The sequence below is a fragment of the Rousettus aegyptiacus genome, unplaced genomic scaffold, assembly GCF_014176215.1.
Source record: "Rousettus aegyptiacus isolate mRouAeg1 unplaced genomic scaffold, mRouAeg1.p scaffold_m13_p_7, whole genome shotgun sequence".
Taxonomy (NCBI): domain Eukaryota; kingdom Metazoa; phylum Chordata; class Mammalia; order Chiroptera; family Pteropodidae; genus Rousettus; species Rousettus aegyptiacus.
In genome coordinates, this window is record NW_023416310.1 from 92,004,089 (window position 1) to 92,017,867 (window position 13,779).

General features: G+C 42.6%; 1 protein-coding gene and 1 pseudogene across 2 annotated transcripts in view; one reads left to right on the plus strand and one right to left on the minus strand.

Annotated features, from left to right (window-relative positions):
- DPYSL3 (dihydropyrimidinase like 3) overlaps positions 1 to 13,779 on the plus strand; it is a 100,771-nt gene that overhangs the window by 64,326 nt on the left and 22,666 nt on the right. For both annotated transcript variants that reach the window (XM_016150315.2, XM_016150316.2), the window contains exons 2-5: positions 3,849 to 3,937; positions 8,201 to 8,385; positions 10,716 to 10,880; positions 13,042 to 13,103. In XM_016150315.2, the coding sequence (XP_016005801.1) occupies positions 3,849 to 3,937; positions 8,201 to 8,385; positions 10,716 to 10,880; positions 13,042 to 13,103 (501 nt within the window). The remainder of the gene's footprint in view (positions 1 to 3,848; positions 3,938 to 8,200; positions 8,386 to 10,715; positions 10,881 to 13,041; positions 13,104 to 13,779) is intronic.
- LOC118606091 lies at positions 12,233 to 12,351 on the minus strand (annotated as a pseudogene).

A 13,779-nucleotide genomic window follows, 5' to 3' on the forward strand; every position in this document is an offset into this window, starting at 1 on the left:
GTTTTTGACCCAAGTGTGTGTTACTCTATGAAACTGGTTTATGAATTCACAAACAAGCATGTTCTGTAACCAGTTGTTGTGCGATCAAATCTAAGACCCAGGGAGCCAATTGAGATGAATTGTGAGCCTTTATTAGCCCACCGGGGACTGACTCTCCACCATACAGGGTTAGAAGAGATCAGCCCTGAGCCTCCGGAAGGGATAGCTTAAAAAGTCCCAAAACCCCCTCTAGCAAACAAGCAGGATTACAGAAGCAGAGGCTGGCAATTAACATATCTTTGCACAGGATAACTACACCCTTAACATTAGCATATCTTTGCACAGAATCTCTCCTAGAACTACACCCTGTTTAACATTAAACAATGTAAGCAGAAGTTGGCCATTTGAAAATTTTCCACCCTTAACACAGTGAGGTTGGGTTTTATGTGGCTTGGGCGTGGTCAGTAGTATGTCATTCTTCGGTGCCCAGGCTGACTTGCTTTTCAGCTTCTTCTGTGTCTGATGACAGTTTTCCTGGGCTGACAGTTTTCCTGGGCTGCCCTTTGTGGTGGATCCCATCCCACAGGCAAGGAAAGAGTGAAAATTATTAAAGCAGTTTTATTAACCGCTTTAGGGGGACAAGCTGAGGACGCCAGGGGCAACATCTGTTTGAAGCTCTGTGAGTTGAGGTTTTGATATCTCTGACCTGTGTGATGAAAACAAATAATAACATGAATACTACAGCCCGTGGAGCGCGGGCGTGGTACTACCAACTCTGAAAACTGCACCAGGCCTGTAACTCATCTTTGTGCTATACCTGTTTAGATTCCCGATTATTGAACCAGAGAAGGTTTATTTAATTATCATTTAAAGAATTTCCAATGATCCTATCTCAATGGTGTTATTGCCACTCGTATCAGCTCTTAATAATCCCCCTGATGCACATTGGGTCTGTGGGAGCTTTTGCCTTTGTGCTGACATTTAATACTTGTTGAAAGAAGTGATCATCACACCAGTGGCTCAGGGCTGGATGTCCCCAGGTAGGAAGATGGTCATGTTTCATAGCTGGTGTCACTTCAGGCAGTAACTGGCTCCTTTCCAAAAACAGCTCGCTTCAGCTCTTTGCTGGAAAGATGAAGAACATCAGGAAAGCACTGAGCTATGAGAGGGACTCTTACAGTTACCAAGATTATTATTACCATGAAGCTCCTGCTGAGGATGCTTTTTTTCACCCTCATTGATGCCTGGGGCGGTGGTTCCTGCTGTTGGCCTGTGACTTGGCCCTGGGCTGGCTGATGGCTGCATAAGAGCCAGGTGTGGAGTTTGTAAAATACAGATTTGGTGGCCAGAGCAGGACATGGGAATCTTTATTTTTTTAACATGCACCCTAGTTTAGGAAGCACAATCCTAGGACTGCCTCTATAATTTTTCAATGACTGTTAAAACAGCAGATTATAATAGAATACAATTGAAAAACATTTTTCTTAGAAGTCCAGGTTTTTGGCCACCTCACATAATTTCCTGACTCAGATGGCCTTACCGTTATACTTATATAATACAACTTCCTGTGTCCCACTCTTCATTCATTTGACCAATATTTAACAGCTGCTAAGGATGGACTCTAGGAACTAAGGTAAAAAATCAAGAGACACATGGTTCTAAGAATAAAGGAGTCTGCGCTCTACTCAAGAAAAAAATGAACAATCAAGAAGCTATTGTCAAACAATATACTTTTTTGAACTTGGTCATAAAAGGAGCAGGTGGCATTTGCCGGAAAGTCAGGTAATGTGTCCTGGGGGAGAAAGCCTTTGACTTGGAGGCTGGACAAAGGAGAGGATGGTTAGAGAACATATGAGAAGGCGGAGAGGACATCTCGTCAAAGGCGTAGTGGCCGGAGAGCCTGATATTTGACAAGAATGACTTGTTTCTTAGTTTTGCCACCATGTAAAATACAAGGCAGTACGTGGCGGGAATGAGGGCGGACAGACTGACCCCGGCCGGGTCACAAGGGGCCTGTGGATCACGTGTGGTGGGAGTTCGACCTCATCGGCGCGTCTTCCTTGCCACATACATAGAGGGTTCTTTTCTAAGCGCCTTGTTGATCTGTGTCTTCTAAAAATCCTCTCTCCTGGCAATATGGCATGATGAAATTTCTTATTCTCATGCAATACCTTGGACGCAGGAGAAAGTAAGTGGAAATAGGCTGTATTCCCCATGAAGCCTTAGTTTCATTTCTCATTTTTTTTTTTTTTTTTTTGGCCCTATTCACTCTTATTTCTGGAGCCAGAAGTCAGCTTGTTTGTGGGGCTTCCTTCCCTATAAAACCTGTGCCCTTTCTGAAATCCAGCTCCTACTTCAACAACTTTCTCATTCCACTTCCCTCCTGATTTCTAAGTTCCTTCCACATTGCTCTTTTTTGGGTTTTCAAAGAAAAAAAAAAAACTACTACTTCAGGGCTTCTGCACACACTATTCCGCCTGCCTGTAGTTCTCCATCCCTACAACTATCTAAATTCATCTTTCCTGAAAAGGCCTTTTCCAGCCTCTATTTAAACAAGCGTCCTCCTCCCATATATTTCATGACACTTAACACAGTTTTACATTTTGTTTTGTTCATGTTCTTTTTTCTTTACTGCCAGACTTCCCCTTCAAGTTCCATAAAAGCTGTGACTTGGTGTGACTTATTCATAATTGCACCCTCCTCACCTGTTTAATAATAAATATTAAATAATTATTTGCTGAACGAGTAAGTGGGTGGATGGATGGATAGATGGATGGATGATTAGATGGATGATTGGATGGATGTTTAGATACATGAATGGATGGATGGATAGAAGGAAGGATGAAAGGGAGGAAGGGAGGAAGGAAGGAACGGAGGTTGGTTGGATGAAGTTGGAGTCCTAAGTTGAATTCTTAACAAAATCCAACCTACCATTCATTTTTTATGCTATAGTTCCACTCAACTAGGCTCCTAAGAATTCCCTTCTTCCCCCATGAACCTAACAAAGCTTCACTCATCCCTCATGCTGCAGTCTAAGTGCCATTCACTTAATGAAATCTGTGATCTCTAAAGCTGATGCTGATTTGTCTTTCTCCCGACTTATATATAAAATGTGTGTATATTTTAATAGCCTTGGAGTATGTGTGCAATATTTCCAGTTGGGTCATTTATCCATACTTCATGTAAGTTATAATTTTTAAAGACTTTTCTCCTAAGAAAATGCAGTTTTTAATAATCAAAGCACTAATGAAATACACTGAAGAAAATGTGAGAAAGACAGTATAATGGAAGCGAATATGAATCCTGCATAATTTCTCTACCTCGAGTTAAACACTATAGATATTTTGTCTTTTTTCCATTGAGTGGTTTTCTTATACATTCCATAACTTCATGTGCATGCGTGCATACATGGATAAGTATTCTGAATTTTAAAAATAACACGACCTCCATGTCATTACAAAGATTTTTAAAGGTTGTTTTATTTATGCCTGATCCTAAGTTCTATTTTTGAGAATCACTAATGAGTGCCAACAGAATACCAGACTGGGTGCTAGGCACTGACATATATATTATCCTTTATATATTGAGTGCTTACCAAAGCAGAAAAGATAATAAAAAGAGTATATTCTGTCAAGTGGCTAGGTTTCTGAGTGGCTATGATAGATTGCAGAAGCAAGAGGTGAAACTCCAGAATACTTTGAATTAGAGGTAAACAAGAAAGACCGGATCCCCAACAAATATACCCAGTTCATTACTGAGCGCATCAAGTACACAGATGTCTTTAGGAAATGTGTTTCTACTAGACCTCTAGACTGCTTTTCCCTGTGATCTTGGCTGTGAGAATGACTCGTGTGTTCTTTCTTTTCTAGAGTGACCGTCTTCTTATCAAGGGAGGCAGAATCGTCAACGATGATCAGTCTTTTTATGCTGATATTTACATGGAAGATGGCTTAATAAAGTAGGTATATAAATCTCTTTCTGTATCTTTTTGTACTTTCTCTCTCCATTAGAGGCTCAGAAAGAAGCTTGCTACTTTTTGCTTACTGGGCTGATGGTTCCCTGTATTTAATTGTTTCTTTTCCTTGAAAACGAGTCTTTATTTCAGTCTTTCAGTCTGGATGCATGTAATCCTTTAAAAATGGGAGCTAGCCTTAATTCACTTGGATTACATGAATGAAGTGAAAATCTGAATTCAATCACCCAAATGATGTCAAGGGCCCCTTTGTGCAAGCTGCATTAATGGATATTCTGTGGGTCTTGGAGAAGTGGAAGAGGTGACCAATGCCCTTAAAAATACAAAAATGTGCACAAATTATAGCACCCTAAAAATATAAGGCCTCATGTAATATGTACTGAAGGCGTTCAAATGAGGATACGTGATTCAGAAGTACACGGACAGGAAAAATCCCTTCGGAGAAAGGTTTTTTGTTGTTTTTGTTTTGTTTTGTTTATTGGAATGTAGAGGGTATTTAAACTGAACCTCGACTTAAGTAAAACCTAGATGGGCAGGACACAGATAGGACATACATTTCTGGCAAGATTTTAAAATAGTTTAGGGATGTATAATTACTTTAGAAAATAATTTGCTATTGGATGCCTGTAAGTAGCATAGCCAGGTTAGCTTTATGTGCAGGTTCCTTACATAGTGACCTTTAAAAAATATTTTGGTCTCCACATAGCCTTTCATCACATATAGCAAGGTACACCACATAAGGATAAGATATTGTGTAAAACTGGTGTATCCAATCTATCCTGTTCACCATCCCTGACCTTGTTCGGTTTTATTTTTATATTACTCGACTTCATTGGCTAATTTAGGATTCTGGTTATAGGAGACCCCTTACTTATCTTTTGAAAACTTGGCTTAGAAATAACTTTTTGTAGGCGGACATTCCCTACCAGCCCTCAAATCTAGGCTAGCTTTCCCTTCTATGAACTTTCAAAACACCCTGTGCTTTTATCATTTATAGCAGTTCTGACACTGTTAGGCCTCCTTGAGATGAACAAGGACCATGTCTTGTTCATCTCTATATCCCCAGCACTTAACCCTGTACTTAGCACTTAAAGCACTTCGCACTTTTATAACAGCCAGCTTTTATTGAGTATGTAGTATGTGCCAGGCACTGTGTTAAATGTTTTACATACCTTCTCTCATCTAATCTGCCAGCAATCCTATGAAGTGGGTACTATTATTTCCTTCTCAGAAGAGGAGAAAGAAGAGCAGAGAAAGTAAATAACTTGCTAAATTTCAACATATTAATCAGATACATTTAATGCATGAATGTATGAAAGAATGAACAAATGCAAGAATGAAGGTATTGGTGTTTAGTTGCCTTGCCAATTTACGGAAATACTTTTTCATATTAGAAGTAGGGCAGATGGAAATCCTAGGCAAGCTAACCACCAAAAAACAATAATTTTGTCAAAATATGAACCATAGATTTTATATTTTTCTATTATTAGGAAATTATTGTATATAGTTAGCTCCCTTTGAAGGTAGTAATCCCTCATTTGGAGATTTAGAGATGGGAAAAAAGGTAGTACCTAATGCTTCTTCCTCATTGCAGAGCTCATGACAGGCATCCCTAATTGATCATAGAACTATTCATAGTCGAGCCTTAAATCCAGGCTGAGAATCCATCTTCACATAATGATTTAGATATCTATTCTCAGAGTTGAATATGTAAAATGAATCCTTTTCACCGTTTCTATTAGAATAGACTAGGAGGTCACTTGCCAAGGATGTTATTATAGAAGGAATTTAAACATCAGATGTATGTGTTGGTGGTGCAGAGAAGGTTGGATAAACATGATCTCATGCAAGCCCGAAATTTTGTGTATCTCTAACAACATTCTTAACTTGCAGAGCATAAAAACAGAAATACAATCACTCCTTGACCTAATGATGATTCGACTTAGGATTTTTCAACTTTACAATAGTATGAAAATGATACACCTTAAAGAGAAAGTGTACTTTGAATTTTGAGTTTTGATCCTTTCCTGGACTAGTGTAGTGATAAGCGATGCAATACTCTCGTGATACTGGGCGGCGGCTGGGAGATGATTTTGCCCGACTGTAGGCTAATGAAGTGCTCTCAGCACATCAAAGGTAGATTAGACTAAGCTACAAAGTTCGGCAGGTTAGGAGTACTAAATGCATTTTCAACTTATGGTATTTTCAATTAATGATAGGATGTGACCCCATCGTAAGTCGAGGAGTGTCTGTAATTTCCTCCAATTATTAGGTTGTTGTTTTCCTGTGAATATTTATAAAGCGCCTGCTAAGTGCAAAGCAGTTGTCTAAGTCACTGGACACTTGCTCTCTCCCGTGCTATGGTAGATACCATTAGAGACCCAGACCATCATGCTTTCTTCCCCCAGGGACCTTACAGTCATTTAAGCAAACTGAGAAATCTGTATGTATGTAAAGGACCAATATAACGTTATCTGATAATAGTAATATCAAGTATTACATTAGTAGAATAGATGAGATTCCGAAGAAGAAGAGGCCTATATGGGAGTAATATAATAACTGGCATTTGTTGAATTCTTATATACTTAACTGTGTTCTTTGGGACTAACACATCTTAACAGTTAATCTACATGACCACCCCATGGAGGAGGTATTTTTATTACATTTTATAGATGAAAGAATTGAGACCGGGTGAGGTTAAGTAACTTGGCCAAGGTCATAAAGCTAGTAACTGGCAGAGCCAAGCCTGTGCATCTAGATAGCCCACATCCAGAGCGGATCCGCATTCTCAATTGTTAGATCTGGCTGTCAGCAGAAACATGAATGAGGAGGAGAGATGGAAGCTGAGCCTTTAAGGATTAATGTGACCATGAGTAGTTTGGTGGGGATAAGGGGGGAAGGCATTTCTGTTTCAGACTTGGTGTTGTACCATTTGTCAAAATAGTGGAAATGTACATACACATACACACAGGCCGGGCAATGTGCCCTTGGTTCTCAATTTCTCTCAGAGAAAAACCAGTGAGGGAGGAAAACAGAACACAGCTGGCCAGTATCTGGACTAGAACGGGGTTACATTCAGAGGCTGCATTTTTTCCACAGTGTGTTTTGAATTGTGGTGGCTCTGGAATGGCCCAGGGGTGATGTGGTGAAGTCGAACTCTTAGAGATGTCAGGAGTACTTTGCTCTAGTTGCAGAACTAAGGTTTTGGCAGGCCAGAATGGACTTCTTACTGCCCCAAGGGAGTGTCTTTCCTGGCTGGCTATGAACAAAAGAAAAGCATTCCTGCCATCGGTGGTGAGACACATGTATCCCCAAGGTAGGAGATGTTTAATAACGATGTAGGGGCTTATGAATCACAGTTCTACCTGGAATCCATACTGGACAGGTTTAACTGGCCATTTAAATCAAAGGTGTCAAACCACTTCTAACCCAAGCAACGTAAGACGGTCTGTGAGGTGACATTGTGCCAGGAGTGCTTGCGTTTGTCACTTGCTGTGTGTAGTGTGACTTTGGCATACGCATTGATTTCCTTTCCACCTGAGTCTCCCACTCTTCCTCCCTGGAATGCTCTTAAGTCTCCTGGGTGAAGGTGTGTCTGGTGGAGGTTGTCATAATCATCTTTCTTTGGTTTGAAGCTTCTACTGAGATGCCGACTCCACCAAAGTAGCTGAGGCTTGGTGTCTGCGTCCTTGGCTTCCTCCTTTTGCCTCTGCCTTCAGCTGTGATTGACAGATAAATGATCAGAGAAGGGTGCAGTTGGGAGTGAAGACTGAGGTGCAGAAGGGCCCAGACATGTTAGGAGTATAGATGAACCCACTTAGAAGATAGCTAAGTTCACATATCAGTCCTTTAAATAACAGTTAATTATTTTATACTCTTACATTCCCTTTCTAAATGTTATTCTTCACCTTTAACTAAAAGAACAAAATGAAACTGATAATAAACATATTGATATTTTCAAAAATATTTATTTCACACCTTATATTCTAGGAACTATCAAACCCCTGGGGTTACCATACTAAACCAGGACAAATGGTTCTACTAAATAGAATATTGGATTGTTTCGTGCCTGAAAAAAATGTTTTCTGTATGTATACCTATCTTTACTTGTTTCTAGATTGCTAAACTTGTGAATCACTTGCAAAGGGTACTTCGATAACTATATAACAATGTTTAAAATTTTTATAATACTATGTTCGTCTTCGAAGCCATTCTTTTAAATTGCCAGTTGGTTCACTGTCTCACCAGGCAAATCGGAGACAACCTGATTGTCCCTGGAGGAGTGAAGACCATAGAGGCCAATGGGAAGATGGTGATTCCTGGCGGCATCGATGTCCACACTCACTTCCAGATGCCCTACAAGGGGATGACCACAGTGGATGACTTCTTCCAAGGGACGAAGGCCGCCTTAGCGGGGGGCACAACCATGATCAGTAAGGCCCCCGACATTACACACTTCTGGCTCCAAGAAGCGAATCTTTAACTAACGCGTTACCTGCTGTACTCTCTGATGATAGCACACACTTCCCTTAAGACAGTTCATAGACTCTCCGCTTGATGGGACCTGAGAAAAGCAGGTTGGGGTGAGGACATGGTCAGCTCACCATAACTGCATAGAAGGGATTCATAAGGTTCACTGTAAAAATAGCCACCTTCTCTTGTCTGCCTTAGCAGCAGGGGCTGGCTGTGCAGTGGATGGGCCATCAGAAAGTAGCTCCTCTTGGCCCGTCACTAGGGAAAGTGGACTGAAAAAGTTGTGAATAGTGGGCAAAAAGTTATTTCAGAACTTCCAAGTTGGGTTGGAGGCAGGAGGAGAACATGGCAGAATGTGAGCTTGGGGCTGGCTAAGAAGCAGCCTAGAGAGAATGATAATGGAGACTTGCTGTTCTGGAGAAATTAGTAGGCTTTTGTGGCATTTGGCGTTGTCTGTGCTCTATTTTGACCAATTCATATCTTTAAGATTAGGCAAGCTGTTGGAGTGGTTTCTTTTTTTTTCTTTTCTGGTAACTATTACAATTCCAAAAAAAAAAAAAAAACACTAGAAATAGAAAGCCTTCCAGGGCAGTCCATTCTGTCCCAAAGAATCCTGATGAATCAGGTCCCCTCCAAGCCCTGGTCCCAAGCTCGGTCAGCACACTGTTTATATTAACACCGTATACATCCACCCAAGAACACAGAACAGCCTGAGCTGTAGAATTATTCACTGGCATTTGCTTCCTTTTGACAGGAGCCCTGGCAGAGTTCAGTGTCAGCTAGTTGGGTGTGGACGCCCAGGAAAATTGCATCAAGGCCATAGAAGGTGCAATTCAGGGAGACCAAAGCTTTTTTCCAGCCAAAGGGTGGAAGCCAGCTGACTTCTTAGCAGCCGCCTGCCCACGAAGGCCCCGCTGCGGGTTCAGACATTAGTAATGCACCCCCGTGCGTTTGCTTTCCGATAAGTGCACTTAGGCCGCCTGTGATAGAAGGCTGAGGAAATGAGTGCTCTCGGCTTGGCTTTCCGCCATCTGGATGAGGAGCTGGACCCGTTCAGCATTCTGGAGATGTGTATTAGGGAAGGAGCGGGAAGAAAGTCAGAGTTCCAGGTGACAAGGGAGAAAAGCATGCAAAGAACTACGAAAGTGTCCATGTCCTTCGTAGATCATTTAAAAACCTTAGCCAAAAAGAAAAGAAAACCCATAAATCCCACATCGCCATTCCAGTTTGACAAAAATAAGATTGTAATAGACATACTATGTTTTAGCCTGCCATTTTCACAAAATAATATGTCATGGACGTCTTTCCATTTATTTTTATCCTACCACAACATGTGAAATGGATGCCTAATCATCCATTTTATGAAGGTATCATGATTTATGTATTTAATCAAGCTTTCCTATTGTTAAAGATTTTGATTGTTTCTAGGTTTTTCACTCATATGAAAATGTAAATAATTCGCAGTGACAAACATCTTTTAGAACCCAAATTTTGCATACAGCTATGTTTATTTCTTTAGGAATAATTCTTAGGCACAGGAATAATTATTGAGTTAAAGGAGGAAACTGTCAAGATTTTGATTTTTTAAAAATAATTGTTCTAAGGTACGTTGTATCCATTCACTCAATTATGAGAGTGTGATGTTTGCCTTATCCTCACTAACTGTAAATTTGATATTATTTATTGTTGCAGATACTGCAAGAGTAGGTTTGAGCCTCAAAGAAACCAGATTCTTAACAAATGATCTACACAGAAACAAGATCTGTGGGTCGAGCGTGAGGTTCTTTAACTAATTCTGACTCTTTCCTGTGGTGATACACGTGAGGATGTCACTCTCGTGTGCTGACGTAACCTTAAAACCCCTCTTGTACCCTTTGAAGGGAGTCCGACTTTTATCTCTTATAGTGACTCCCTATAGTACCGGTAATAAAGACACAGTGTATGCACACATTGATAGCTAACGCTGACTGAGCACCTACTATGGGCCAAGCACCAGGTAGAGCACTTTACATTGCATTTTCCACTTAATCTTCTAACTTAGCAGGACGTCCCGACCCCCACCCCCACTTGGCACCCATTTTAAGGATGAGAAAACTGAGGTACGCTTATAATTTGCCCAAGGTCATCTAGTTATGTGATAGTTAAGTCATCAGCAGCCCTTTCCAAGGTTAATTCCATGCTCAGGAAATAGAGATTTTATGGTCGTGGCTAAGCAAGCAGGAATAGGCCTGTGCAGTGGCGAACAAAGGCCAGGTCAGTGAGTCACCCATCTGGGGCCTCTGTCATTCAGTTGACCATGTGGTGCCCGAGCCGGAGTCCAGCCTGACAGAAGCCTATGAGAAGTGGCGAGAATGGGCCGATGGGAAGAGCTGCTGTGACTACGCCTTGCACGTGGACATCACCCACTGGAATGACAGCGTCAAGCAGGAGGTGCAGAGCCTCATCAAGGACAAAGGTGGGCTCCTCCTCCTCCCCTACCTTCCCCCTTGCCCACCAAATGCACACCATCCACTCACTAGAATCCTTTCTCCTTGCTTGGAGCCTGGAACCTTGAGCCTGAGTGCCAGAGGTAGGGGCACCACTCGGCCCAGGCACTTTATCTTTATTTATGCTGTCATTTTACCCCTCGCAGGGTCCCCACGGGATAGGGATTGCTATCCTCACTTGTCAGGTGGGGAACCTGAGGCTCAGAGGGAGTAGCCCCAGATCACAGAACTAGTAAGCAGTAGATCTACCTGAAGTAAATGCCCTTCACCTCTGTGTAATGCCACCCATTTGACAGAGGAAGAAACTGAGGTCAAGACAAGTTGACATCTTGCCTAAGGTCACACAGCTAGTTGATATGACATTAGGAATTTTAAACCTCCATCATTTTAACTCCAAAGATCAAACCATTACTATTGCATATCAACAGCATCCACGGAAAAGGCTAAGCCATCTCTGGGAGCAAAGATATGTTTGTACTCAAGCTAGGAGCGTAGAGGATGCAAACAAGTTTGTGTGTGAGTGTGCACGCGTGTGTGTGTCCGCTTAGTGAGTGCATGACTTAGGTTCCCATCGTCTCCTTAGATTCTTCTATTCTCTACTTCTTTCTGCATTTTGATCGCCAGATATTTCACACACATGCACCAGCCCCCCGCACGTGCACATAGTCACGTGACGTGATTGGCATCGTAAGGCAGCCTGGGGGACTTAGGGAATGGCTTCTGCTTAGTGCCCAAGGCAAAAAGAAGCAGGCCAGCAAAGAGCAACAGAACAAATGCCTCAGGATGCAGAACTGCTACCAAATGAGTAGCCTCGATGCACATGCCGTGAGTGCCGAGGAAGAAGCATGCTGGTCGTAGGGGTGAGGCCCACCTTCCTTTCCATTGCCCTCCTCACCCCTTAAGCTCTCTCTCCTCCTTCCCCATACGGCATGTGAGAATAGCCCCCTCCCTTCTTTCTTCTGCCGCCTTTCACACTGGGGTAGAAAACTGGCCGGCTTTAATACCCACTTCTCTTTCAAAGGGCCTGGGTCATTCCGTGGATGATGCAGAGGCTGTGGGAAGGGGAGTGTTGGGGAAAATCTGCCCTTGGTCAAACCAATCCGGGCAGGGAAGTTCTCACATTACAGCCCACTTTTGGCCTGGAACACTGTGGGCTGAGACGGCCCTGATGGTCGGAGACCAAAATTATCCTGTTTCTCAAAATGACTTTCTGTTCCCAGTCCCACCTATTTCCGTAAATTACTGTATTAATAGTTTATTTTGGCTGAAAAATGTGTCTCTTTCCGTATAACTCTTATGACACATATATATATATTTTTAACATCTACAGCACCTGGTCTTCCTAGGTGTTCTCCCATCCAAGTACTAACCAGGCCCGACCCTGCTTAGCTTCCAAGATTAGATAAGATTGGGCTTGTTCAGGGTGGTGTGGCTGTAGGCACAACTTGCATATTTAAATACCAGGTGGTACCTGACTTCTGCCCATCAGTTCTGTTAGTCTCCAAGGGCAAGGTCTCTACCGCAGGTCTCCTCTGAGATCCTACACCCCGCACGGGCCTCATGCTGAGCGGGCATTCTTAAATAGTAAAATAAACCAGTCCTAGAAGATCCATTCATAGGGACCAAATATGTGCCAGGCCTGGTACTAAGAGCTCTGCATGCGTTACCTCATTTAATGTCCCCAACCACCCTATGAAGCAGGGTATTGTTATTTTTCCGTTTTACTGATGAGGAAAAGGAGGTTCAAGAGGTTAGGTATTCTAAGCTTACCGAACTAGTGCGTGGTGCAGCGTGTGAACACAACCAGCGTTCTATGGTGATTCTCAGTGACATACACCCCCTCAAGCGATAGCGAAGCTTATTGACCCTCCGGGCTGGGGAGCGCTGGAGGCAGGAGGCAAGAACAAGTTGCTGAAGAACGTTCTCTGTGACATCACGGAGGAATCGTTGCTTTTACAGTGTGAAGAGGGAATAGAAAAACGCTCGTAGAGAATATTAAGCATCCACTTTGTGCTGGACGGGAGACGGTAATGCACTCGGGCCCCTGGGGTCATAGAAGTGAGAGCAAAGGATGGAGAGTGGTGTGATAATGCTGTCTTCTTCCTGCCCCCCCCCTTCTCTCTCTTGCAGGGGTTAACTCCTTCATGGTTTACATGGCCTATAAGGATTTGTATCAAGTGTCCAACACAGAGGTAATGACCCACTGCTGTGCGGTTTGGTATCTGAATGGGTTTCCTATTGCTACTAATGGCCTTGGCTCTTTCAACGTGAGTCACTGTGGGAGACCGCTGGGCCAGAGTGTTTCTTGAAGCCCTTGCTGTCCATGCTACATTTTAAATAAGGCAATGGGCAGGATGCCTGTGGAAAGGCAGACAGGGAGCTAGAATTTCCACTGGCAGAAGCTTTCTCAAAAGGGCAAGATGAAGGGCAAACCCAAATCTCTACCTACCAAACCCCTTATGAGCTCAGTGAGCATGCGAGGTGCTCAGCCTTGCGGGATGGAGGAAGGCCTTCTGTCATTTGAGGTGATCATCCCAGTTTGCCCCTGATTCTCTGCCTAAAAAATCTGTAAGATGTGTTTTCAGACAACTCTCAAGTTTTCAGAGGAAATATAAGAAATTAATTCTTATACCTCTTTCTTAAGAGGTGAAGGAAGGTCCACCTTGAGAGGTTAAGAGATAAGGGTTTCAATTTTATGTTAGTTTCCAGCCAGGCTGTAGTGGCTTCCAGAGTACTAGTTGAGAAGGATTCAGAAGCTCAGTGGGAAACGCATAAAAATGTGTGCTTGAGACAGCGTAGAGACACAGCAAGCCCTGTACGTAGACAGTTTCCTAGAGTTCCTTTGGACTAAGCACTCGCTTTTGGTTG